At 44.5% G+C, this 27,774-nt stretch overlaps 2 protein-coding genes and 1 non-coding gene across 4 annotated transcripts; 2 read left to right on the plus strand and 1 right to left on the minus strand.

Annotated features, from left to right (window-relative positions):
- The first annotated feature begins 1,091 nt into the window (after positions 1 to 1,091).
- dhx36 (DEAH (Asp-Glu-Ala-His) box polypeptide 36) lies at positions 1,092 to 12,000 on the plus strand. The gene is made up of 27 exons (XM_037267065.1): positions 1,092 to 1,614; positions 1,752 to 1,909; positions 2,111 to 2,179; positions 2,429 to 2,693; positions 2,771 to 2,809; positions 2,888 to 3,058; positions 3,123 to 3,202; positions 3,274 to 3,348; positions 3,789 to 3,955; positions 4,038 to 4,119; positions 4,191 to 4,331; positions 4,398 to 4,503; positions 5,385 to 5,472; positions 5,541 to 5,596; positions 5,704 to 5,768; positions 6,091 to 6,234; positions 6,470 to 6,587; positions 7,289 to 7,387; positions 7,456 to 7,629; positions 7,689 to 7,775; positions 7,841 to 7,918; positions 8,015 to 8,114; positions 8,190 to 8,280; positions 8,816 to 8,936; positions 9,457 to 9,609; positions 9,744 to 10,010; positions 11,328 to 12,000. Exons 1-26 carry the CDS (start codon positions 1,348 to 1,350, stop codon positions 9,987 to 9,989), a joined length of 3,240 nt encoding a protein of 1,079 aa, XP_037122960.1. The 5' UTR covers positions 1,092 to 1,347; the 3' UTR covers positions 9,990 to 10,010; positions 11,328 to 12,000.
- Positions 10,328 to 27,486, minus strand: LOC119132117 (rho guanine nucleotide exchange factor 26-like). 2 transcript variants are annotated; one of them, XM_037267068.1, is made up of 14 exons: positions 27,297 to 27,486; positions 25,492 to 26,884; positions 25,154 to 25,205; positions 24,930 to 25,072; positions 22,531 to 22,748; positions 20,450 to 20,602; positions 20,191 to 20,320; positions 19,739 to 19,813; positions 19,446 to 19,535; positions 19,223 to 19,377; positions 16,515 to 16,724; positions 11,897 to 11,967; positions 11,708 to 11,812; positions 10,328 to 11,627 (listed from the first exon to the last, which is right to left on the minus strand). In XM_037267068.1, exons 2-14 carry the CDS (start codon positions 26,794 to 26,796, stop codon positions 11,485 to 11,487), a joined length of 2,850 nt encoding a protein of 949 aa, XP_037122963.1. In that variant the 5' UTR covers positions 26,797 to 26,884; positions 27,297 to 27,486; the 3' UTR covers positions 10,328 to 11,484. The 2 variants fall into 2 exon arrangements, with proteins under 2 accessions (XP_037122963.1, XP_037122961.1); XM_037267066.1 differs by having other exon boundaries at positions 27,265 to 27,486.
- Positions 13,998 to 14,079, plus strand: trnas-uga. Its single transcript has one exon. It is a non-coding gene; the product is annotated as a tRNA-Ser (tRNA).
- Positions 27,487 to 27,774: the final 288 nt, after the last annotated feature.

Genomic DNA, 27,774 nt, shown 5'->3' on the forward strand with positions numbered 1-27,774 from the left:
CTTAATAAAAAGTGGCCGACATTCATAGCACACAAAAGACAAAAAAACGATGCCGCACTTAAGAATCATTTATTGGTAGTATTATGGTTAGCACATAGTTGAAATTGTCTGGGGCCAATGGGCATTTGTTACCATGACGACCAGGGAGAGCCCTGGGGTGTTTTCTGTGGGCTAAAGAGAAATGTAATCAGAAAGAGTCAGGAAAGAAGAGAATGACACACGTCCTGGCGCGATACATTGCTAAATATTTATGTGAGGAGAAAAAATCGCCGGAGGGTTTTTATGATTCTGTGAGCACACAGATCATTTGTATGTATCACCGGTCTACCCAAGGCAAACAAAACAAAAAGTGCACACCAGGAATCATCAGTATTAAGCAATGGGGGGGAAACAATCCACTACCGCCATCCCTCACAGTTTATATAAAGCTCTTTCATATTAGTTTCTCCCACTTGATGCCCAACTTGCTCGTTCAGCTTCAGCTCTTCACATTTTCTTGTGCTTAAGCAGTCGGGTGGGAGAATCAGGAGCTCCAAATAACACCGCACCACATTTACTAGCTCTTGGCAAACACAAATTAGGTTTGTTTTTTCCACAGCACAAAGCAATACAATGGATGTCCTCAAATGGCATCTTCTATCGTAATAGATGCCGGAACCTGCAATTTATCACCAGGTGCATTATTCACAAGTAACTAAAAAGACGCCTTCTTGCTTATTAGGTTTCCCAGGTGGATAAAATAACTTTTACTCATTGACTGATACCACCACTGAGTTTCTATCTATCTATCTATCTATCTATCTATCTATCTATCTATCTATCTATCTATCTATCTATCTATCTATCTATCTATCTATCTATCTATCTATCTATCTATCTATCTATCTATCTATCTATCTATCTATCTATCTATCTATCTATCTATCTATCTATCTATCTATCTATCTATCTATCTATTCCTTGTTTGGCATGCTTTAATCTAACTTGGCAAATAAAAATTGATTTGATTTATTTTGATTGATCTATCTATCTAATTATTGTATTACCACCCCTTTTCACGTCAACCAATCAGAGCGTGCAACGTCATTTACAAGCGACAAACAAATGGTGACGTCCAAATGTGCGATACACTGGATAGAAACATGTCTATGAATGGCTAATTGCGGCTCGTTTATTGTATTGTTTCCCAACAACACACCAGGAAAATTAACTATAGATTGTGCAAACGTCATTGGCAGAAGGGTTTTGTTTTGAATGTAATCTCGGCCCCTCCCTTCGTTGAACCGCCGAGTGCCAAGCTAATGCTAATGCTGCTGGCTAACGCGCGTTAAGAAGTTCTATTATTTTATGCCGACGCCGCTCGTGTTTTTTTGCGGCGGCATGAGTTCTAAGTACGGAGACGGAGGACGAGGCAGAAGAGGAGGCAGTAGTAGGGGGAGCAGTAGAGGCTACCGTGATGGCAGCAGAGAAAGAGCTAACCGGGGAGGTGGAAATAGTGGCGGCCCCGACCAGGACACCTTTTCTCGTCATCCTTCACATTTGAAAGGCCGAGAAATTGGCTTGTGGTATGCAAGACACGGAGCCGTGAGGAAGAAACAGGCTGACCGGAGATCGGTATGTTTACACACTTGACTAGGAACTTTTTGGGGGGATTTATTAGAACCACACTGCTCGAATAACGCGTAGAACTTGTGACAAGTTTCACAAACATTTCTCCTTTTAATTCTCCCATTTTGCCTGCATGTGTGAAGCGGGCAGTGGTCCAGATGGATGAGACCAGAGAGCAGCACATTATCAAGCTGCTCGACTCCGTCCAGAATGACCAGCCAGGTTTGGAGAGACCAAATAGTGATGCGAGAGGCTCTGCGTCGGGCAGCTGGCGTGTCCCTTCCAGTAAAAGTAGTCACTGGTGAGAAGCTTTTTTACATATAATAAATACTTTTTCATTCATGGGGAAAATCACTGCTTTTGTAGTCTCCACGATTAAAACAATAGTAAAGCACAAGGCGAAGCAAATTTGCCGAATAGAATAGAATTATTATTTTTATTATATTAATTATTAATATTCAAGATACAGCATAACTGTGTGTGACCAATGTGCTTCGTGCAGCTACTTTGATGGGGACATGAGTGAAGAGGAAAAACAGAAGATCAAATTTGAAGAGGAAGACCAGAAACGGTCTGCATTTATGATTAATGTTGTATTATTATTATCTGCATTATCCTCAGGCACTATCCCGCTGCTTTTATTTACTCATGACTAACATTTTGACATCCAACTATATTTTATTGTGGCAGTGTTTCAATCTAACCATGTAAAAGAAGTACATAGATAAGAGACAAAAAGAATGGCAACGCAATAATTATAATGAATACTTTAGTGACTGTGTAAGACAGCTGATTTTGTTTTTATTGTTTCCCTCCATAGTTCAATCTCTCAGGCAGTTAAAGATGAGATTCCTGACGCTTGGGATGATAATGATGATGCCGCTGCCGCCAATGATGACGACAATAATGATCATGCGATGGAGCGGCAGCAAGTGAAGGTGGATGAAGCCAAGGAGAAAGTGAAGAGGAATGACAAAGATCTCGAGTTCCTACTCCATGAAACATCCCGAAATGTTGCGCTGGATGAGTCGTTGAAAAGAGATCTCGAGTGTAAGAAATCACACCCAAAGTATAAGGAGATGCTGGTGAGTTTGAGTGACAGCTTGGTGTTTCTCTCATCGCCATTCAACGCTTAAGAATTTGTCTTTGTCCTTTTCCACAGACGTTCAGAAAGAAGTTGCCATCCTACGGGAAGAAAGAGGTTCGTTCTGAAATCTGAGATATGAGTTTCATTTGATCATGCTACCAATTAACAATATCGACATTGTTGCCCCATCAGGAGCTGGTCCAGCTGATTAATTCCAACCAAGTTCTGGTAGTGAGCGGCGAAACGGGCTGCGGGAAAACCACCCAGGTGACCCAGTTCATCCTGGACGACTACATCAGGCGCGGCATCGGCTCCGTGTGCCGTGTGGTTTGCACGCAGCCTCGCCGCATCAGCGCCATCTCGGTACGCCAAAGTCGCTCACGTCGTCGCTTAGCTCGACTCTCTGGCTAACCTTCGTCTCACGCAGGTCGCCGAGCGTGTGGCCGCTGAGAGGGCGGAACAGGTTGGCAATGGAAATTCGTGCGGTTACCAAATTCGCTTGCAGTGGTAAGTGCAAAATGCCCAAAAATTTATTTCGGACTAATTTGGAAAATTCAGTCAGTTTTGTCTTTCTCCAGCAAGTTACCACGGGGAAAAGGTTCAATCCTGTACTGCACCACGGGCATTGTTCTTCAGTGGCTTCGCTCAGACTCGTGAGTGTCCCGCCTTCCAGCGTTTCGTTTTTGACTTTTCTTCCCTGTGTCAGTCCACTTCATTGATTTACGCTTGCTGTCAGTTGGCAGGAAGATTACTATGACCCCCCTCCCACCATCATCCTTTTAGGCAGAGAAAGCACACACAGTTGAGTCATCCCCGCCCACTCCTCCTCGCATCCTCGGTCCAAAGCGAGAGTGTCGGCTTTTGTTATCTCATTTGCGCTCATCCCAAAGTTGGCACGACTTGACCTGAGTGAGTCATTTTAGGGCTACGGGCAGTCAGACCAAAGGCTGCAAGTATTGTGCCTCAGCTACGGGCCGAGGTCGCTACAATACATTTATCCGAAAAGTATGACGCAAAAATATTTTCAGCGAACCCAAGAACTTCATCACAGATGAGCATCTTTATATCAAATGCCCAAAACATGTCCTGACAGGAATTTATCAAGTATCAGTCACTTGGTCCTGGATGAGGTCCACGAGCGAAGCCTGCAATCTGACGTGTTGCTCACCATCGTCAAGGACCTACTCGACGTGCGACACGACCTCAAGGTCATCCTGATGAGCGCCACGCTCAACGCAGAGAAATTCTCCAAGTACTTTGGTATTTGCGTCCTCCACGACAAGCATCATCTTCCAGCTCTTATCTTTCGGATGTCGTAAATAATTACGCTCTTTCCTTTTAGACAACTGCCCCATGATCCACATTCCGGGCTTTACGTTCCCAGTGGAGGAGTTCCTCCTTGAGGACATTGTGGAGATGATGAGGTAGAATATGACCTTCACATCTCACTGTTAGACCCTGATTGTTGAACCTGTTTTTATTTTTTCTCCACCAGATATCAGCCTAAAAACAACGACCGCCGACCCGCTTGGAAAAGAAGCTTCTGGCAGGGGCGCCACTCCAGACCCGAGAAGAAGGCGAAGGAGGACGAATACAAAGAGAGCTGGCCTTGTTATGCTCGCACGCTCCAGGACAAGTGGGTTTGGAGAATTAGGGATGAGGTAATATTGTGTAATACAATGTCACTTGTTTTTCCTCCCAGATACTCTGAGAGCACAATCGCCGCTCTTGAGACTCTGGACGGCGACGACAAGATCGACTTGGACCTCATCGTGGCGCTTATCCGCCGTATTGTGCTCAGCGATGAGGTAAGTTCGAGGTACATTTTGCGCAATATTATCCAAATCCAAACCGAGTGTCATTATAGAGCAGATGGCAGGAACAGCAGGGTTAGGATCCATCCAAGCGCGCCCAGACATAAGATGAGAGAAAATGACACGACAACTGGGCAGCGGGTCGGCGCTAATGAGCCATTGAACAGATGCTCCCCCTCACTGAATGTTGATTCCCTCTTCTTTTGGTCAATTTCCAGCACCGCGCTTATTACTGTAGTCGTGGAAAGACTGACTAGTGTTTAGCTGCGGCCGTCAGTCACGGCGACGCTCAGCCCGAGTGGCCGATCGACGTATGTCAGATGGATAAAAGCGACTGATCGGCCGTGACAAATTCATGAATAGAAGAAGCGGCCGAGTGGTTATTTAATGCCTGCGGTGCACCATAATTAGACCAATAACGTGCAGCCATGAATGGACATTTGGGGGAGATAGGAAGTCAACATGACTGTTCTATTTTCCTCTAAGAGTTCATAAAAGACTCTGTAGACCAATACTAATAATTGGCTGTAATTTAAACACAGTTGGCTGGCGGGTGAAAATGCTTTTTTTTAAATTTATTTCGGCTCCTATTGAGAAGATGAATTGCTGGGTTATTTTCAGCCAATTTAATATCATCCCCACCGTATTTCTTTGTCCTCGTCTAAAAGCCGCGGCTATGAAATGATGAAAATCCATCAATCATAAATAAAAATACAGACGCTCAAGTTGTCTCCCAACACGCGCTCGCAATGAATCTGGCGGCAAATGTCAACTTGGGTGATAACAAATTGGGCTGGATAAGAAGCCGCGAATAAATAAGTTTGGAGGATAGGAGAATTCTTTTGTCCTCATCTTAGTTTGCTTACGTTGGACAGGAAGGAGCCATCTTGGTCTTCCTGCCTGGCTGGGACAACATCAGCAGCCTCAATGATTTGCTGATGGCGCAGCAGATGTTCAAATCAGGTAAATGCATCTTTTCACAGTTGTCACATGACTTTATGACATCATTAAAGCCTGGTCTGTGGTTGCAGATCGTTTTGTCATCATCCCGCTGCACTCGCTCATGCCGACCGTTAATCAGACGCTGGTCAGTGTTTGCCGCCTCCATCTCTTTTTCCACGTCCGGTTTTATTTTCACTCCTCCGTTTGTGCCGAAATCCAATCTCAACCTCGTCTCCCTCGCTCCCTCCCAAGGTGTTCCAGCGTCCTCCACCTGGGGTGCGGAAGATTGTGATTGCTACCAATATAGCCGAAACGAGGTAAGCGACCTGCCGGGACAAATGTTTTTTTTTGCACCAGGCTTTTCCCAATTTCACTTGGCTGCAAAGCGGCGAGTAAAGATTAAGAACTGCGATGGCTTGAACGGGCCTGACTAATTGAAGATTTATTCTTGCGCTCACGCACAAATGAAAGAAGTTGACCGCGCTCTCCATCACTAAAAATAGGTGCCAAGTTCCTCCCTAGGGCTCAACTTTATTTTCTACTCCAGCACGATTCCGAGTCCAAACGAAGCATTTTCGAAGCGCTCGCTTTGAAGTGCCTTTCCGTCTGATTTCATTCCATTCCTCCAACTGCTTTCAGCATCACCATTGATGATGTGGTTTTTGTGATCGACGGAGGCAAGATCAAGGAAACCAACTTCGACACCAACAACAACATCAGCACCATGACGGCCGAGTGGGTGAGCCTGGCCAACGCCAAGCAGAGGAAAGGTCGCGCTGGCAGGTGCGGCGTATGGATTTGTCTTTGTTTACTCACGGCGGTCCATTTTATATAAGGCTGTCGAGGCCGCTGTGATTACAGGCCAATTTTCCTTTTATCATCCCCGTTTGTGGTCCGAAAGGAGAAAAGGCGAAAGCTTCTCAGAACGGAGCCAGGCCCAATTAGCATGAGATGCTTGCTGAAAGCATTTTAATGAAACTGATTCTTAATTAAGCTTTTTTTTTTTTCTTCTTCTTAGAGTGTGCCCCGGCAAGTGCTATCATCTGTACAATGGTCTCCGAGCCAGCCTTTTAGATGCCTACCAATTACCAGAAATCATGAGGACTCCGCTGGAGGAACTGTGCCTGCAGATCAAGGTCCGTTTGCTAGTAACGCGCCGTCCAATCGCAGGCGTTCTTCTCAAAGCACAAATCTTCTCGCATGCGCCGAGTTGTTGGAAAGGCACATTTGTCAGCATCGTTGACACATCAAGGCCATTTAAAATTCAATCTGTTTTCCCCAACATTTTTTTTTTTTGCAGTTTGGCTGATCCTGTGACTTATACTCAGGTGCTTTCTCATAAATAACTTTTTAGGTCTCTGATTGGCTGAAAGGTCCTCACATTTTTTTGGAGGACCTGTTAATGTGTTTTTTTTTTTTTTTCTGCAGAGATTTTCTTTTTTACCTGAATAACTGTACTTAGCACAAAGGACTTAGCGTTCACACGGCGCCCTCTGGAGGAGGCGAGGGCATCGCCTCTTTTAGCAACGGATTGCCATTTCTGTCGTTCATCCGCTCCGGAAAGCCTCCCAATCCACTCACTCTCCGCCTCAGCGCATGCTAATGGAACACGAAGGGAAAGGTCACTCCCGTCGATTGTTTGCATCGGCGGCTTTATTGAGTGTGTTTTTAACGTTGCCCCTGAGGTTCAGCTTTGAGGCATTTGAATACATTTTCGTCGTGAAGCCGGCAGGTGAAAGTATTTAATGCGTCCGTTTGCTAACCGAGCAGGAATAATAGAACAAGTGTGAGCTTATTCTATTATGAGTGTGTTTTGGCTTTTGTATTCTCTATCTAGATATTGCAGCTCGGGGGCATCGCTCACTTCCTGCAGAAAGCTCTGGACCCGCCCAGTGAACAGGCTGTCAATCTAGCCATAAAGAACCTCCAAGTCCTGGTAAGATAAAAAATAATGTTTTTTTAAAATTTGAAAAATGAGTGAAATATCTTTTTCGTGTGCGTCAGAACGCTTTGGACCACTCGGAGAATCTGACGCCGCTGGGTTTCCACTTGGCCCGCCTACCCGTGGAACCTCACATCGGAAAGCTCATCCTGTTCGGAGCGCTGCTAGGCTGCCTCGACCCCGTACTCACCATCGCCGCCTGCCTCAGCTTCAAAGACCCTTTCTTCATCCCTCTGGTAGGGTCGCCGCCCCTCGTACGTAAAAGCAGCCGTGGTGTGACATTGTGACCTCACAGGGCAAAGAGGCGCTGGCAGACAAGAGGAGGAAAGAGCTGTCCAGGAACTCCAAAAGCGACCACCTTACTGTGGTCTATGCCTTCCAGGTAGTAGAGCTGATCACGTTTTTTGTAATGTGTCATACACAAATCATTATTTGTCGATTGGTCAGGGCTGGCAAGATGCGAAACGGTGGCGGCGCGAGCAAAACTTCTGCTGGGACAACTTCCTGTCTATCAACACACTCCAGGTTGGAAATAAAGATGAGCGTTTTATTTGTAGACTCTTGGACCCGGTTAGCTTTTGCGAACACGTGACCCCCGTCTTGACTCCTCGTCTCGTTTAGATGCTGCACAACATGAAGGGCCAGTTTGCCGAACATCTCTGGAACGCAGGCTTCGTCAGCAGCAAGGACCCTAAAGACCCCAACTCTAACGTCAACTCGGGTAGATAGATAGGAGGAGCTCTTCAATGGATAAAAGTAATGTTTTATACCAAACTGACATTCTGCCTTCCCTCAGATAACGAGAAGCTGATCAAGGCGGTGATTGTAGCCGGCTTGTATCCTAAAGTAGCCATGATCCGACCTATGCATAGCAAAAAGAGGCCCGGGTGAGAAAGATCATTCATATGAATCCCCACACAAATGTTTTCAAAGTTATGACACACTCACTTATGCTTTACGCAGCCTTTCATAAGTTTAGTTCACGAGCAAGCTAGACGGTCCGACCGAGAGCAGATTGTTCCCCGCTGTCAATGCGATGGTTTTGTCAGGCTCACGCCGCGCTGTTTGGAACGTGGCCGTCTGAAACGCTCCTCGCGCTTCCCTCTGAGCCCGTCTTGGCAGGAGTTAAAAGCTGAAACAACAACAACAGACAGACAACTGGTGCAGTAGCATCCTAATGAAATCCAAAGTTGCTCCAAGTTTGCAAACACAATTAAAATAATGGTCCGTCTGCTTTTGTTTACTAGTAGCATGACACCTGAGGATAGAGATTTCCACTTAAGTCAATCATGAGCAGGGCCATCTGCTGGTGCTGGCTTAACCATTGCTTCATCTCTCTCTATATACAAAATAAATAAACAAAAAAAATACAAAATTAAAAATATATATATATTTTTGTTTTGTTTTTGTTATCTCGTGCAGGGTCAAAGTGTACACACAGCACGACGGGCAGGTGAACATTCACCCCAAGTCCGTCAACTCCGAGGAGACCAACTTCAATTACAAGTGGCTCATCTATCACCTCAAAATGAGAACCAGCAGCGTAAGAAAGACTTTCATTCGCCTTACTGTGTGTTTAGACGTGTGTGTGTGTCGCCTCTGCTTTGGACGCGGTCTCAGCTTGGCGAGTGGTTAAAGGTTGGCAGTTTTAGCCCGAATGAATATTTGATTAAAAGGCTGCCTTTCAAACGCTCTTATGCTTCAAAGACTGCACACGCACGCAGAGACAAGAGAAGCGTGGTATTGACGTCACGGTGCGGTGACGCGTTTGTCCCTGACAGGCTGATGCGGTCGGCTCCACTTTCTCGTTCCTTTTTTTTTATGATTTTATTGTATTTGTCAAGGAGCTTCCAGGATGAAATGTGCCTCTTGAATGCAGACTGCCTTTTAAGCAGCCCTTTTTAGAATGTATTTATTACCCGCGCCAAGTCTGCAACTCCCTGGCCGATTTGTGATAGATTGCACCGCCAATTTTACAAGCTCTGACCTTTTTTTGGAATAAACCTCAACCTCACCACCTAATCACAAATCCCCCAATCAGGCCTCGTGTCTCATCTCCTCAGATCTTCCTGTACGACTGCACCGAAGTGTCGCCCTTCTCTCTGCTTTTCTTCGGCGGCGACATCAGCATCCAGAAGGACGAGGACCAGGAGACCATCGCCGTGGACCAGTGGATCGTCTTCAGGTCGCCGGCACGCATTGCTCATCTTGTCAAGGTAATACAAAGCAGCCCAACAAGCATTTTTATATAAATATAGCACAACCATGGTCAATTTTCCCTAATTGGTTCATTGAAATGTATTTGTTCATTTTTATTTAATAATCAACGTCTCATCTGTTCTCTCTCCAGAGCCTAAAGCAAGCGCTTAATTCTCTGCTGGAAGAAAAAATCCGCAGGCCGGCCCCTGTGGACTGGAAGAACCACCAATCCAAAGACTGCGCCGTCATCACGGCCATCGTCGATCTCATTACCACGCAGGAGTCGTCCACATCAGCGGCGAGCGCTGGGGGCGGAGCCAGAGGCCATGACAAGCCTTTGGCCCCTAGAGGACAACACAAATACTTCAATGACGACGACGATGATGACGACAATTAGCTCGGAGTGAAAGAATCGCAGGTTAGTTGTCGTATTTATTAGAAAACCACACGCATTTTTTGGTGCTTTCTTACAAGTCGGACTACAGAAAGTGAAAGCGGTTTTCAAAGCCCATCAATAGTCACCTCAAACGTATATAGAATGTGCAAAACCGGTCGGTCATTTAGTGTCTAAATGTTACGACTATATGAAATAAAACTCCACTTCAGTGTTTGCCAAACTTGAATTGAAGTACAAAATGCATTGCCATATTATCCATTTATCATTGCGGTCGGGTCAAAAACTTACATCATCAAAATAACTTATTGAAAAATCGATGCCATATAAATCATTTCCAATAGGTCAACAATTAAGCTTTTATTATTTATGACTTGATGTGCCATACATACAATCAGCGGACACTTCATTAGGTACAGCTGTACAATCGAAAACACCCCGGACAAGGAGCTGTATCAAAAATTTCTTTTACAGCATTTACAGTAGAAGTCAAAAGTTTAGGCACAGTTTCTCATTTAATAGCATGGCAGAGTGTTTACGAAATTTTGATGAAGGACAAAGTTTCGATTGTATTTGAAAAACATTTAAAAAAAATTGTTTGTTTTTTTACATATTTACAACTGGTACACAGTTGATTTACAAGTTACTGCAATTCATGGTTACAAGATGAAATCTTGGGTGTGTGGATGCAAAAGGACTTTTTCCATTGCCACACCCCCACAGCTGTGGCAGATGGTCTTGTTGGCACCTTAAGCTGCAAGAGAGCAAACTCGTGCGTCACCAAGTGTGTGTGTGTGTATTTTGTCTCTCGATTAAAAAAAAAAAAAAAAAAAAAAAAAAAAAAAAAAAAAAGTACCTTCAGCTTTTAATAAATGGCATTTTCCACCTGATGCGCAAAATAGCAATCCGCAACATTGCCTCCCCACCAAATGGCCTATACGGACAAAAGTAATGGAACACACTTCTCTTCAGCCTTCACAATTTTTTTTATTAGTTGAAAATGTTTTGGTGCCAAGGATGTATGAAGTTGATGAGCTTTTTTAGACAAAAGTAGTCTTTTGCTGCCATCTTGTGGAATCTCAGTGCCAAACTCATTAAGACAAAAGTAGTGTTTTGCTGCCATCTTGTGGCTTTTTGATGCTGAGGAGAGGAGTTTTTTTTTTTTTTTACACAAAAGTAGTGCTTTGCTGCCATCTATTGACTATTCTAAACCTGAACAGGGAGGAGTTGTCCTGGATTTTGGGTTATTTCACAGGGTTCTTCATCATTCAAGTCTCCTGTTGGTGCAATGGTCTTGGGTCTCAATACTTTTGTCCTGATAAGTTCTGTCTGTTTTTTAAGGACACCTTGACAGCACCAGGTTGATGCCACCTTCTCAAGGACCTATGAGTTATTCATAAGATGTCGGCCATCTTATGTCATCCCTGTTATTCATGGTCACCGAGGACTAACGTGAGGACTGGCTCAGTCAAACGTCCCTTTTACGGTCCCCTGAACGTCACACGTTGGTTTCCAGGCCCTGCAGGCGGTCCATCCTCTGCATGTTGCGCTCGATGGTGGCCTGACACGTGATGGGCTCGGCGCACTCTGCCAGGAACCAGCCGCGCTCGCCGTCACGTAGACGCTCGCCTTCGTACCAGCCTGACACAAAGACGGAAAGAGAAACATCAAGTTTAGTGGGGAGTTTGCGTGATTAGATTTTTGGATTCTGGTTTTCTTACCATCTTCAACCAGCTGTGAGACAAGCACCACGTCAGCCACCTGCAACGACAACTCATCCGGCTGCTTGGCCGTGTAGGTTCTGGTCACCTCCACCTGCATGGCATCTGTAACAACACAATTCCTAAGCACTCCTTTTGGTCGCCATTGGTGTTCTATTCAACGACCACACGGGGGCGATATTGTCTTACTTGTCCTATCTTGATTCTTGTCTTTCTTGACATTGTGGCCCAGGGCGCTGATCCACCTAGCGCGTTCGTTCCTAAAAAAATAAACACTTTGGGTCAATTAGCAATTTATAATAGCATATTTTATTCCAGTATTAAATGGTGCTAGTGTAGCTAATAAATTGAATGTGCATGGGGAGCTTTGAGAGCTTCAACAGAATGGGCCTCATTGAGTGGATTTGAGTGGCTCAGCAGGTTTGGAGACAACAGAGGTGTGTTGTCAGGTTGTCAAGCTGAACAGAAGCAGCACAAAGGCAAAAATCTCAGGAGGCCACTGAGGGACTTAAGCGATTTCTCTTTCGTTCTTGTCTGATCCATGGGAAGAAAACATGCACAGTGGGTGGAGCCACGCAGATCAGCTTCCACGAAACTTTATCTCTGGATTTCACCTGTTCCCACATCCCACTTAGCTGAGGGTGAGGATCTCAAGAGTGAAGGGATTTGAGTATGAGTGTTTTCTGAAGCTGACTCATAAAACATGAAGGAACATGCTGATGGAAGTTAAGCGCAGGTTATCCCGTGAGTCAGCCTGGATTATTGTTTTTCAGTTGGGCTCGAGGACACGTGGTGTTGCAAATCTTTACTGGTCATAGTATCCCATAAATATGAGACGATACACAATTGGGATTTTTCAGCGGGCTTAAGTTAACCGATCACAATGTTCATACAGGTAATTTACTGCGTTACCCTTTGTAGAGTATTAAACAATTTACTTTTGCCCACGTTCAAATGAGTACGATTTGAATATGAAACATTTATTCAATTTAAAAAACAAGCAGAATCAGAACACTATTGATTTTTTCTTATCCCAAACCCATTTTCCCATAGGAAACAAAGGAAGTTGATCTAATTCGTTCCAGGGTGAACCTTTCACCATCATTAAACCGTACACCTCATTTTTACATTCCTTAGTCATACACGTGTAAAATTCCAAGCTGCTTAATGATACTAGCTTCGGGGACTGAGTATTCCCCCAAAAAATTCCAAACATCTATATGGCATGGTCATATCATAAATGCCCACAATTTGTGAGTTAACATCTTTAAGGTGGCCGACTTGTGCGACACGTGCTTTCACTTAAGCACCGTCACCCAACACTCCAATTCTTATCACAAAATGGCCGCTTTGCGATTCATTAACCAACTCCAAGTGCAACCTTACCTAACAACCAGGTCATCCAACAAGACTCAACAAATGCTTTCGTAACTTGATGTAGTGAGCAAAGACAACTGTTTTTTAATATAGCGATCGTGACACATGTCCACATTTGCCACCGGGACGCAGCTGAACACATTTTGGGGGACGGCGGATGTCGAACTGTAGCGTATGGATGGAGCGCATATGTGTATGACAGGCGCTTTCATGGTTATCTGTGGAATGTACATACCCAACGTGTGTGTGTGTGTGTGTTTAGGTGCAGACAGGTGTTAGGCCGGTTAGGTGAACGACAAAAGGACGAGAGAATGTGAAGCGTCATAAATCCATTCTCAGTAGATCTCCTTACTGCTTCTTTCCCGGCTAGATAAAGAGCGACGACAGCCTTCTTCTATCCTTCCTTCCTTTTTTTTTTGTTTCCCTAAGCAGTTCCCCAACCCAAAGCAAGGGTCAAAGCACGTTTTCCGACGCTTGACGGAAACATGACTTGAAGGGAAACGCATATTTGAACCAGAGTAGAACGGCAAAATTAATCAAAACCCAAAATATAGCATCATGCTAACAAACGTAAATATGACAACCGTTGTGTGTTGGAAATTCACGTCTGACTAACAACTGTGTTGGTTTGCTGCATGGCTTTTTGTGTGACAATGGCTGTTCCAGCCCGGAGACGACGAGTTATTCACTGAATGGGGGTCACGCCAACGTGTGCACGGCACCAAAACAAAAGAGCACAGACAATGGCAAGTTTAATCCCCCCCCCTAAAACGGGCTCATGTTTAATGATTGTGTCACTCTTGCCTCGCAGTCCCAACAGTTTTCTGTCATAGTTTTTGGTGGTTAATGTAAAGCACTTGCAGCAATTTATTTAGCATTTCATTTTCGTATTTGTATTTCTGATCGTATCGAAGTTGTCATGGCCGAGTGGTTAAGGCGATGGACTTGAAATCCATTGGGGTCTCCCCGCGTAGGTTCGAATCCTGCTGACAACGGTCAATTTTGGGGTGTCAGTATCTCATACACCAGAATTTAATAAATTAAATATGCATATAAGTTGCCCTCTTAAAAAAACGACATCAACTTACTGAGGTCTAAGCACCTCCATAGTTCGTTCCAATTTAATTCGACTGACTCAATGATGACCGCTTCCATGTCTCACGTGGGCTTGAGTCACTAATTCGAAAAGAATGGACATCGGAAGCGAGAGCTATTTTCTGACCTAAAACAAAAGATAGCGCAAACACGAGATGATCAAGACGGGTTGAGGGAGTGAACAGTCGTGTGTGAATGGGGGGTGGCTGGCGCTCGTGGGAAATAGCCTGTTTAACAATGGAACGCTGCTATGCAACCACTGTAAGAATGGACACTTGCCAGACTACTACAGTGCACACACACACACACACACACACACACACTGTGACATCCCAACCAAGGCCCCCCCGAACTCCCAAGTTATCAAAGGATGAAGGTTTTTTTTTTTCATCACACCGCACAGTGCACAGAGGGGGCAGTAAGCCCTCGTGGAGACATGGACAACATTTGTCTTGCTCATCACAATGTCCCCTCTTCAGCGGGCCCCACATAATTACAAGCACGTCTTTGGTCTTTTTTTTGTCAAATAACCAAAAGCAAACGTTAGCAGACTAAGCTGAAAATAAAAAACAGGCGCAAATTGTCTCTCACTCATCAAAGTTGAAGATGAATGTTTTATTGATATTGAGTACCGTTTTTTTCCGTGTATAATGCGCAAAATTTAACTAATTTATTGTCCTAAAATCTGGGGTGCGCATTATACATGGGTACAAATTTTTTTTAAATTTTTTTCAAAATTTTTTTTTTTTTTTTTTTTTTTTTTTTTTTTAAGAAAATCATGGTACAACAAAACTGACCGACAATAGTGTGTTTGTACTGTGCTCTGGTCATTTCGTCAAAGAAGGGATAATAGTCCTCTTCTCTTCTTGACTGACAATGAATGTGATAGTTTAATACAATCAGCAAATAACAAAATGCGTATTACAGGTAATATTTTATTTCACAACACTTTGCCTTGTTCCTTTCGTCTCTGCTGTTCACTTCAAACACGCTCCATACGAACGCAATGCTCTCGTATCAGACGCTTGCTCGATCACCTGCTCGTTTGCTGTCACAATGTACCCTACACAAATCCGAAACATTTGTTGCGGCTCCGAGTCACGAGGGGCAAGTTTTGGTTTCCAAGGGTGTTTTTATTCCTCTTCAACGTCTCTCCCATACAGAGCCGCCTTTTTCACATGTCCGCACGTCACTTTCCTCTCTTTTCATCTGATCGCGGTGGTGCCTTTATGGGCAGTCGGAGAAATCAACGCCAACAAAAAAATATACATCCAGCCTAGTTAAGACCATACCAAAGACTATAAAAATGGGACCCATTGCCTCCCTGCGTGTGTGACGATCATTGGGACTTAAAAAAAAAAAAAAAAAAAAAAAAAAAAAAAAAAAAAAAAAATTGGGTGCGTATTATACATGGGTACAGGCTTTTTTCCAGCATCAACATGCCATTTTTAGGGTGCGTATTATACATGGGGGCGCATTATACACGGAAAAAAACGGTAGATAGTACGCTGACCATATTAGCGTCGTTATACGTTTGTATGACGGTTATTAAATTAAATAAATAAAATAAAAAATAAATACATTTAAATTAATAAAATAATAATAAAAAAAATACTTGTAATTGTTCCAGTAGAGTTAATAAAGGTTTTTACGATCAAATAAAATTAAACTCCATCATGCCCATGGGGACAATCGGTTGTTATTATAGGTTGGAAAAAAACGAACTAAACTAATCATATTTAGTTGGGAATATTACAAAATTCTCGTGAGAAATAGTCTGCAGCGCAGGCACAACCAAGTGCAACTGTTCATTCTCCAGCGTGGGCTGTAACAAATAAACCGCGTAGCAAGCCAAATATATGACAGATCCCCTTTGTTTATGTGTGCGTTACATAATCTGTCTAAACAAACCCTCTTCACTCTATTTATTGTACAAAAGGGAGACGGAACTGGCAGTTCGGGAAAAGCCTCTCCTAACAAAGATAAAACTATAAACCACATAAAAGTACTTCTCAGATGTACCGAGTCAAGAAATGATTCAAGCAGCCACGTGCCTTTTAACATATTTAAACCACCGAGTTGGCAGGCCGTCAATAAAACTATTAACCGGTGCGCCCGGCTCGCCTCACAGCAAGAGCCAAGACAAAATGACGGACTAATAAAGTTTATTTCCAAAGTCCCATTAGCAGGAGGTAGTAAAAGGTGAATGTTATGGCGGCGACAATGGAAGTGTAACAAAATATCCCTGCGAAAGGGCCGAAAGAGCCGGCATTGAAAAAGCTGGGTTAAACGTGACGACCGAGCAAGAACTGAAAAGATGGAGAAGTGTACTCACAGTCGGTCCGTCCCCAAGATCATGGGCACCTTTTCGCCGGAGTGGTTGCTCTGGAAACGCAGTCGGAAGAGGTGGTTGGCGCCGCCTTGCCGTGAGCTCAACATGCCGGCGGTGCCGCGAGCCGGCGATAGGTTGACCTCCTCGGGCTGGCACGAGCCAACCCAGATCTCGTCCCTCAGGGCGTAGTCGATTACAGAGTAGCTCTCCTCGCTGGGAATGAGAAGAGGACAGTGGAATTGTCACTTTCCGATGTTTTTAGAATCGATTATTGTGTCGATGAGTTCATCGATTAATCGGATAACGTTTTATTTGCATGAACTGTTTATGAACCAATTCTTTTTGTTTAGCTCTCCTCGCTGGGAATGAGAAGAGGACGGTAGAATTGTCACTTGCGGATGTTTTTAGAATCGATAATTGTGTCGATTACTTTGTCGATGAATCGAGTTTGATTTAACAGTTTATTAACCGATCGTTTTTGTTTATCGAGTATGATGTAGCGATTACAAAAACAACAATTATGACTCTGATACTAGCGCCAAAGGCATAAAATTGCCATGTCCACTTTTTCTGTGTCGGTGCCCAGAATAGCCCCACGCGAAAAGGGCGGAAATTCCAGCTGGTTATTTTATTCAAGCCCCTCTCACCCAAACATTAAATTGAGATCAGGTTTCTTCATCCCATCATGTTTTAAACCCCTTCGAGGCTAAAGACCGTCAAGTTAATCATGGTCACCTCGAGAGGCTCATCAATCAGTAGCCACATAACATGTCACACTTTACAGCAGTTAAAATAAAAACTTAACCTGATTTCCCACGACTACCTGTCCCTGAGTGTTCGCTTTTGTCGGCGAGCGAGCGCACACGCTCGGTAGGAAACATCTGGAGCTAATTGCGCGCCCTTACATGTGAAGCGTGTTTACGTAGCGCGCCCAAAGAAACAGGAGCTCAAGGCGAGCCCATGTGGGTTTTATCAACTCAAGACTGGAACGGCGGCCCAACTGGCGAGGAAACGCCGTCACGTGAGCCAACGTGTCCATTAAGGGAGCACGCTCCAAAACAAACAGGAGTGTCGAAACGCTTCTGTTTTTGCACCCTCGGTTAAGAATATGAACTGTTGGACTAGCGAGGTCGCGTCCGGTCAGGGATTCCGGTTACAGTCTGGAGGGTTCTCGAAAAGCTTGTTGACCACCTGTTGAAGACTACCCCCACGTTTCTACCCTACTCGATTGTTTGCAAATTAACAGTTGGGGGAGAACAATGATGGATGCAGAGGGGAGAGGAACCCAATTAGCATTAGCTTCTCATTAGCATACTGGAATATTCACATCTAACAAGGCCTGGTTGAAAAATTGTCTTTGATAGTATTTTCATCATGGTTGAAATTAAATGAGGATTTTCTACCTGTTGTGTAATAAATGAAATATTCTGACACACAACTTCTGTATTTCTCCCTTGGCAGTTTTCATGACTGATAGCCCTACAGGTAAAATGTCTGGAATGCCTTTCGCGTGGCGGGGGTGGCGAGAGGCAATTGGAACGCGAGCAGAACCTGCATGGTTGTGTGGTGAGTTTTCTCATATGAGTGGCTGTATAAAATGCGAATTTCAACCATTTAAGTGACCCTAATCCGATACGGTATAAACTCTGAGATTGAAAATAATTCCTTCCGGAATGCCGTTGTGCCTGGTTTGTTCTAATTTGGAAAAGATTTCAATGGAATATATTATCTGTCTACATGTGTTGCTCCACTGTTTGTTTTCGAATATCTGTTCTTTTATTTTTTTTCCATTTTTCCTCCCATTATAAACTATTTGCAATTAGCAATTCGCTAACATCGACTGTTAGCTAATTGCTAATCGTTCCTTTATCTGTTACTTAATTTTTTCGATTTTTCCTCCCATTATAAACTATTCACAATTAGCAATTAGCTAACATTGACTGTTTAAAATATGCCAGGTTAGCATAAAGGAAAAGGTTAGGGAGTGAAGATGAGAGGCAATCCAGCTGCTATGGCTTCTTGGACGTTATGTAAGTGTTCCCGCACAGTCGACGCTTTCCTGCTGCGTGACAGCCAAATCTGACACAGGGCTTGTTTCCCACTTCATATTCCCACTTTGGATCCAGGAATCTGTTCACAAGTAATCAACCTGAACCGTCATTCAACCATGTTGACTGAGGAATCGCTAAATCTGCAGACATGCTAACAACTAGCAAACATGTTTTTCCTCTAAAAGCCTATGATGTCATGGCTGTTTCTAACCTGCCAATACTTCAACAGTGTTTTTGTTCTGACGGACTGCACACAGCCAAGTTGCGTGACTCTGTAGCGCAAAACAATATTATAACAGCTACTTTCATTCGTACTCCCATTTCCCAAAAGCTGGTCCAAATTCAAACTGGACTGCGCATACCAACTCAGTCTCCCTCTTCCAGGTTCCATTCCCAGAAAAACATCATATGGAATGTTTCTTTTTATCCCCGCCCTTCTCATGGATTCTTAGGAATTTTAAGCGAGCCAGTCAGGGGACGATCGATTCCAGAAAGCAAGTGAGAGTGATTTGAAGTTTTGGGATGCATAAAAACACACACCCACGCGACATGATAATCAAAAACACATCATTTCCAGGAAGTATTTAGCCTTGAGCTGGAATTGCCTTTCTAATTTTGATGACTCAACGACAGACAGTCGATGGCGGGTTATATTCTTACCTCTTCTTACGGGTGACGATGAGAACATCGTTGAAGAGGAAGAAGTACACTTGTTGCCGCGACGTCCTCTTGAGGAATAGACCGTTGTCCTCCACGAAGGCTCTCAGCTCGCCTCGCTTCACCATCCACCGAGATGATGAAACCAGTGGGAAAGGCTACGAGGTCATACAAAACCTCAAATTAGTCAAACTTCTTAAATATGTCATATTTTATAAACATCTACCTTGATTTTAAAGTCCAACTGGGAGTTAATGGTGTACATCATCTCGGTTCTCTCCATGGTGCGGGCACCTTCGTTGCATTTTCTTACCACCTGCACATTAAAAAAAATATTATTAGTTTAAGCTACAAAACAATATATAAGGAGGAAGGTATATAAAAAAAAAAAGTAAGATTTGGTACTCAATAAGAATTATTTATTTATTAATTAATTCATTTGACTTTTTTTAAGAAACAAATTTCCCCACTTTTCTGGTTTTCCGTATTATAACATAACCATATTGTTTACTCACTGACCTTGCTGACGGCATGTAACGACTTCTTACATTCTTCATACTGCGCGGAATCTTTCGGAGTCTTCTGACAAATAGTCTGCAGGAGACAGGGCACGCAAAAAATAAAAACCAGGATCAGATGATTGTGGCTATAAAAGCACAAGGCGCCTTATCAATGCTTGATAGCGTGTCGAAACTCCAGAGCAGCTGTGGGAAAAAAAAGTCAACCGAAAGCAAACTTTCTCAGGATCTAGAGGCCTCTGTGTTGACTCTTGGGAGACGCTCACCACATTTTGTAGCAAAAGGGATGAAAGTGGAACGCGAGAAATGAACAATAATGGACACTGAAGAATAAAGTCAAACGGCCCGTGACGTCAAATCACCTGAACTGAAAGTTTGCTGTTTGTGCTTCACGCCCTGAATACTGTTTGCTGTGCAATAACATAAAGTCTCGTAATTCTAAATGACACTCACGTCCATGAGCAAGGGTAAGCGCGTGACCCTCTGCATGGGCAGGATGAGGAAGGAGATCATAGGGAGGTTCCTGCAGTCAGGGTGGGCCTCAATCTTGCTCAGTACCTCCTTAAAAACTGGATTCTTGGATCTGGACCATGAGGAGGAGTAAGAAAAAGTAGCTTGAGTAAACTGCCAAGGTCAAAGTTTGAGAATAGTACATTCTGGATGGAATCCAGAGGAGATAAGATAATACGTGTGTTTGCCTGCGGTCACTCACAAGAGCCTCTGAAGGGTTCTCTGCTGGTAGACCTCGTTGGAGCAGTACGTCACGTAAGGATCAAAGTTGGATTCGGCGTGCTTGCAAACGATGTCGCTGATGCTGTCGATCACAACGTTCTGCTGGTGTTTCTCTTCCAACTGTTTGAAGAACCTAAAGACAGGGACAGTCACATTGGTCTTGTAAAGGTTCCCCTGAATCTTCTTGTGAAGAAACCACATAGAGACCAAACCGGGGGGTGGGGGGGGGGGGGTGAAGTCATCTTGCAAATATTCGGCCTTTGGGGTAGTTCCTGAGGCAGGACAGTGCTTGTGTGTCGCTAACCACCCGAGCTATGCCGCCCACCCAATCAATCAACGACAATAGCAGAGAATGCAAAGCTGATTCATCTCCGCTTGGTGCTAGCAGAAGATTTTGTTGCAGGACATAACACAGGCAGGAGTCCACAAGGCAGGAAACATCCCCAACACCTTTCCCTTGTAAGATCACAGAAGAGGAACTCCACACCTCTTAAAATAGAGACACGGTCCAACATGAAACTCAACAACTTTTCCTCTTCCTGGGGAGCACCAGATGGTCTCTAACAGCATCTAACAAAAAAGCCTTGGCGAGTCATGCAAAGCTGTCAAACAGGAAGGCAACGAACGGCGACCTTGACCACCTTTGCGAAAGAAGATGCCCTGCTCCACTCGAGCGTGCCACTCGACATTTAACCACCCTTGATACGGTATGTCTATCTTTAGGAGACAATGCTTTTTAAGACCCCCCCCTCGTCTTTCCTTATGAGGACATGCCCACACAGGATCAAAGCGAGTTATCCTAAACATTTGTTCTAAGCTCAGGTCAAGGATGTGGCCTCAAAACTCACAGACCCGACCCCTGTGGCTTCCTGTTGGGAATGTGGAAGGTGACACGACTAAGACTACCTTACAAATAATGGATTTAGGGTATGTAAGAACTTTGTTGCTAACCAAAACAGCAGTCTTCTATACAAACAAAGTCCCTGAAGTGTATTTTGGAAAATTCTACTTGATGTGCGTAAGTTCCTTCCGTTGTCATTCTGGTAGAAAATGTTCAACTCCAACGTCACTTGACATGATATCATATCCGACTCCATGTGCAATATTTGTGGAAGTATGCTAAAATGACAGGCTTGGTGATAATATAAGGAATGCTAGTAAATGAGCTTTCTCTTAACCCCAGGCGGTTACTGATGTATACTAGCTACCCAATGTGTAGGTGTGAAGGGTAGGAGGTGTGTGTGGAATGACTTGTCCGAGAAGGTCACGGCGAGTCTCAACAGAGGGAAGGAATTTGCGTGTGGATATGCGACGAGGAAATCGGCGTAATATACGTCAAATGGTTAAATATTCCATCCGAATGTATGACTAATTCCTAAGATAGTACAATTGGAATGCAACCCACATATTTTTTTAGATGAATGTCATAAGGGAGAAAAAACGTCACAACATTTTTATGTGTGTGGTATCATTATCAGGAATGAGTGTAACAATATTTCAACAACATTTTAGTATAAACACATTCCAGCGCCAGGAATCTGAATGGACGTGCTGCTTGGTATACTTTTGCATCAGTGTAAATGTTAAAACACGGGTGGGGGGGGGAAGAGCTTTTTCACCAGCGTTTCCAACTGGGCTCTTTTACAGGATTCTTAAAAGTCTGTTGTTACCAGACTAAGAACGTCGTTAAACGTCTCCATCTAAATCAGGGTTTATAGAACAACTGGCAACCCAAGCAAGAATAAAAATACAGCTTTTAACTCAACTTGCCTTTTAGTCTTAATCTCGTTTTGTGTCGGGGTCGGTAGCGACTACGCTCGAGCTGAAAATAAGCCAGGCTGCAAAATGGGGCAAGAAAGCAAATGTCGTGGTGTTTATAGACACACCTCACATGGAAGTGAGTGTGTCGAGGTGCTATTAAATGCGAAATTATCCGGCTCATTGGCCGAAAGCAAAATACCGCAAAGTTTTTACGAGACACACAGGAGTCGCCCAAAAAAAACCTTTTGTTCCTAGAATCTAATTTTAGCGGACTCGCAAAACAGTGTTTGTATCTCTTACTTTTTGCTAGCTTCGTAGACGTCGGTGATATTTGAAAAGAGGTGGTGGTGTTCCGTCTTGGTCATGGCCTCGCTGAGTTCCGGCGAGTTCTTGAACATGCGGATGAGGATCTCCAAACTGTGGAGGTACGAGTGCTCCGAGGAAATCACCTCGAAGATAGCCTCTTGTCTTTTGCATTCTTCCTGATTCATCCGATCAGACAGACCGCTTTTCTTGACCTTGGTTGGGAGAAAACATTTGAGTCAGTAAAACACTTTTTGGCCTCAAGAGTACCATTTTCAATTTGCCTCGCAGGGATTCTCCTTTGCATTTATAGCAAGAGTGTGCTGTGATTGCATCTGTTGTCTCAGCGTATAATGAGTCCAGTACTTAACATACCGCACTCGGCGGGAAACGGGCAACAAAGTTGTTGTCGAGATCTTCATTGCATGCCCATGGCGACGGATGACACGCCGACGTAAAAATAACAAACGGCCCGCCGGTTGTGCTCATTGAGGACCATTTGGCCGTAAGCACGGAGAAAGAATCTGAAATGTGTTTGATCGAAATCAAATCTTTCGGAATGGACTGGGCGTGAATTGTGAACTGAGATGAACTGATTCTGCCAACATCTTAGCCTGAATTCAAAGTCCGACTTGAGTTTCACATTATTACACCAGCAAAGCCCTGAGGCATCTTCTACTTCAAATTAATATGCAAGAAAATTCCCTTAATGGCCACGTTCCAAGACTGCGCCTCGTGCTGGAGAGACACCAGGAAGTGATCCTGCTTCATTCTGAGTTTCTGGCCTGACGCCCAACTGGGAACAAACAAACCTACATCAAACCGGTAAATCCCTCGAGGCTTCGCCACGTAATCCAGTCGGCCTTGTTCAAAATGTTCTTGTTTAATGGTGTACAAATTATGGATGTTTTCAAGTAACGATTGAAATACCGTTTTTTTCTATGTATAATGCGCAAAATTTAACTAATTTATTGTCCTAAAATCTGGGGTGCGCATTATACATGGGTACAATTTTATTTATTTTTTTATCTGGATATCATACGGAGGCCGCCATTACAGATGCGCTTTCTTCTCTGCTGTTCACTTCCAACACGCTCCATACGAACACAATGCTCTCGTATCAGACGCTTGCTCGATCACCTGCTCGTTTGCTGTCACAATGTACCCTACACAAATCCGAAACATTTCTTCGCTATTGAGTTTGCTAGCGCATGCGCAGTGATACTGACCGGCAGAATAACATCCGGTTGTTCCCAAAGATGATCTTTTTTCTGAAATAATTTTACGTTTACGGATTTAAGTAGGAGTCAAAATTTGGGTGCGTATTATACATGGGTACAGGCTTTTTTCCAGCATCAACATGCCATTTTTAGGGTGCGTATTATACATGGGGGCGCATTATACATGGAAAAAAACGGTAGTTGCTACAAAATGCTGCCGACATGGCAGCACATTCTCGCTGGAATTTGTAGGAATGGATTATGGATTAATCACGTCTCGCACTATTCAGCCATAGTTTAATCAGTAGCTATTGACTCAGATGAATTTGGTGTCTAAAAAACGGCAATCTCCTGAGAAGTCAATCTGTGCAGTTTATCTGAAATATCGCCAAATGTACTGCAAGGTGGAGATACAACGGAGACAACTGGTAATTCTGGTTCTCGGATTATTTAGAGCATGGGTGTCAAACTCAAGGCCCGGGGGCCAAATACGGCCTGCCAAACCATTTTATGTAGCCCGCGAAGATGAATTAACTTCATTTACTAAAATTACAAATTGTCTTCAGGACAGCTGCAAGGGTTGAAGCTCCTAAAATAATTTTGGAGCCAGAGGTTAATGATTTTGCAACGGATTTGTTGATGCCATCATCATTTCACATCAGTACAGGATGTTATCATTGTCTATCCTTGGACGTGTTTTGTCACGTCCCACCAAGTGATTAAAAAAAAAAGCCAGCGAGGATGCCCAGGAATAAACAAACCCACTCATCTCTTCCTAGAGTACATTCCCTCCATTCCGATTTCTAACTGCATTACGCAACTTGGGCGACCGCACGTCCCTCTCAAGGCAACATTTTATGCATAACTTCAGTCTGACAAAATAAGATTAGGTAGCCAACGCATTGGCAATGAGACTCCCAAAAAGAGGTCTGGCTGACTGACTGCCTCTCTCTTCTTGAAGAAGTGCGCCTGGACTCTTGGTTGAGCTCTGTCAGCGACACTCACCCAACTGGAAATGACGGCATTCTTGAGAATGCGAACATTCCAACTACTGTATATTCGGCTAAAGAGACAAGACGTGAACGGAGTGGGGGAAATGGAATCAAGCTTTGGGGTTTGTTTACAACAGAAGGAGCAGTTTGTAATGTCTGCCGAGATGCGTCTGTAATGTCTAACCACAGTCAGCTGGCTCCAGGACGTCCGGATCGGTCTGTATTGCAACACGATTCCGTTATCAACCGGTGCGTCCACCGAATCGGCATCTTCATCCGAATCGTTATGTAAGGCCTTTTCCTGATAGTTCTGGTACAGTTCCTCTTCTGAAAGACATCAAGAAGAAAGGATTAGTGACTGAGAAAAGGGATTGAAAATGACATAGAATACTGGAGGTCGACTCTCACCTTCGCTGTCAAAGGTGCGTTGAGGGGTCAGACTGTTTTTCTTGTCGGGAATCTGAAAATAAGATACGACACGTGGGATTGTCCATACACAGAAACTGTCTGCTGACCTCTATCTAATGACAAAGCCCTTGTGTTTGTGACTGCCATTACATCATGTCTACCAAGCATCAAATAATAGATGTCCTTGTAAGGCTTTGTTCTGAATTTCTGCACATGAACTTTATTTTCCACCCTGATACTTAATGTCCACTTTGAGGAACACACAAGATCCTGTGCGTGTGCTTGATCTGCTTATCTTGATGATACTGTTATCTTTAGAAGACTTGTGCTCAGCTTACCTTGCTCTTTTTTGTGCCAGTAGGAGCTGTAGGGCTGTCAGGCTTGGTTGCCCCCGGGCTGGTGGGCTTTATAATACAAGCAAGGCCCGGGTTGGCTGGAGGAGTTTTATTATCGCTATCTAATCCCTTCATGGCCGCTTGGGAAAGCGCCTGGGCCTCCAGATCGACTCCGGTGACAACAGCCCTCCGGTAGGAGGTACTTCTTAACCCTCTCTTGAGTGTCCCCGGGCTTTCGTTTTCTCCATCCGTCCCTTCGCCGTGCCCGACTCCCGTGGAGAAATAGGCCCCACTCTCCACCATGCTGAGTGTTTTTAAAGTCCGCTTGGGAACGTCCAACCCCAGAAGCCCTGCCAACCCTTGGCCTTGTGGCCCGGATGCGGGGGTCTTGTTCTGTCGACTACCCGAGGCTAAGCCCTTAGGGATGAGCTGCTGGGTGCCCATCTTCAGGGCGGCGGGACTGTGGGTGCTGAGTACGATAGAGGGAGCGGGTGAGATACACGGGGAAAGGGAAGGGGAGGGGGATGAAGAGGAAGCACGCCTGGCATCTTGGGAGACGGCAGGCGAGGGAGACGACTGTCCGAGGAGGGGCTGCCGGCTGTCGGTAGGCGAGGAGGAGCGCGGTGTCGGGGGGTCCGAGGAGGTGAGGGACGACAGGGAGGGGATACTGGAGGTAGAGCTGTGAGAAGGAGTCCGTCTCGCTGGAGGATACGGGCTTGACGGAGATGAAAAGGACAGTTCAAGGTGGTTGTTGTTGGGGGTGTGTTGAACCGTTTCAGGTGAGGCTAAGTCGTGATATGACGGGGTCTTCTCCTTAGGCAAGTTCAGGCTGAACACACTGGAAATTAGTGCTTGAGGAGAGCGGACACACTTGTCGGGCCAGACTGTCCGTCCATTGCTATGATTGACTCTGTTGTACTCTTCGTTACTCACTTTGTTGTCCAACGAGGCCGATCTACTGCCATCGGACTTGAACTTTGACAAAGAGAAGCGTCCGTTGGAGAAATGTCCGATACTTATACTCCGTACGACTCTGGACTTTTTGGAAGGTTTGTGTAAAACATGCTTCAACACCGCCGTGTTCTTGCCTACAACCTGAGACGTAACCACCAGTTTCTCAGCCGGCTGGCTCAAAGTGAAAGCGCACTTGTCCTCATCTGGGAAGTCCGCCGTCGTGACTCCGTTGGTGTGGTAGCTACGCGGCCGCGGCTTCCTCGAGTCCGGCGGGCTTCTGTGGTTGTCCGTACGACGCTTCCACAGGGGCATGATGTTGTTGTTAGACAGATCCACGTCGTTGCCGATATCCATGGTCCAATTAAGGGTGTCCTCTTATCTGCGTCACAGCCGGAAGGCCGCGGTGCAAACACCTCCACCCTGCCGAGAGCCGAGCTCAACCCTTAGGGCAAACAAAGACGGATAGCAGTTCAATCGGCCATGCCCAGATTCCTATAGTTTACTCATTAACAGATTAAAGTTGTCACTAAAACCAATGACATCTAGAAGAGGTTTTAAATTTGGCAACATCATGTGACCTTGCACCAAACAAGTGCTACAAAGTTTTATTACATAGGGCGGAAAGCATACATAGGGTGGAACCCTCTTGAAACAGGTACATGGAGTCTCTGGGGTACACGCATTCTCACTGTAGCTCAGCCCAATTTGCCAAATTTGTACCAAAACAAATAAGAACAATGTCAGTCTCAGAAGTAAACCCTGAAAAACGGAAAAATCCAACTCCATGCAATGCAGTCTATTATTTCAAAGTTTCATATTCACCTGAAACAGAAACGTGCAGTCAGTGGACCGACCGCAGGTCGATCATGTTCTCCCAATCCTCCCCTCCTAAATTCCAAAGACTTAATTCCACATCGTATTGGAATCCACACACACAAAAAGTGCGTGAAAGCGGATTTGGAGGCGAAACAGCGTGGATTGAGCACAGAGGAGTACAGTGCGGTACGCGCGCGGCAAAGAGCGCTTCTGAGGCAGAGTGGGTTGGACTGGACCAAACTGGGGGTAAAGTCTCACTGGGCCAGGGGGCGGGGATAGAAGTAGAAAGGAGACACCGCTCGTCCGGTTCTCATGTGCGGACCCCCAAGCGGGCAGTATCGACCCTCTATAACAGTACAATCTAGTGCGGACACATTCAGTGATTTTTAACTTAAAAATACGACTTTTGCACGTTTCAACTATTTAATTACATGTCAGGAATAATACAGTATATTTTAAAATATTTTAATTCATTAATAATTATTGCAATCAATTTATTACACGCGTTTAACTACA

The sequence above is a fragment of the Syngnathus acus genome, chromosome 13 (assembly GCF_901709675.1).
Source record: "Syngnathus acus chromosome 13, fSynAcu1.2, whole genome shotgun sequence".
Taxonomy (NCBI): Eukaryota; Metazoa; Chordata; class Actinopteri; order Syngnathiformes; family Syngnathidae; genus Syngnathus; species Syngnathus acus.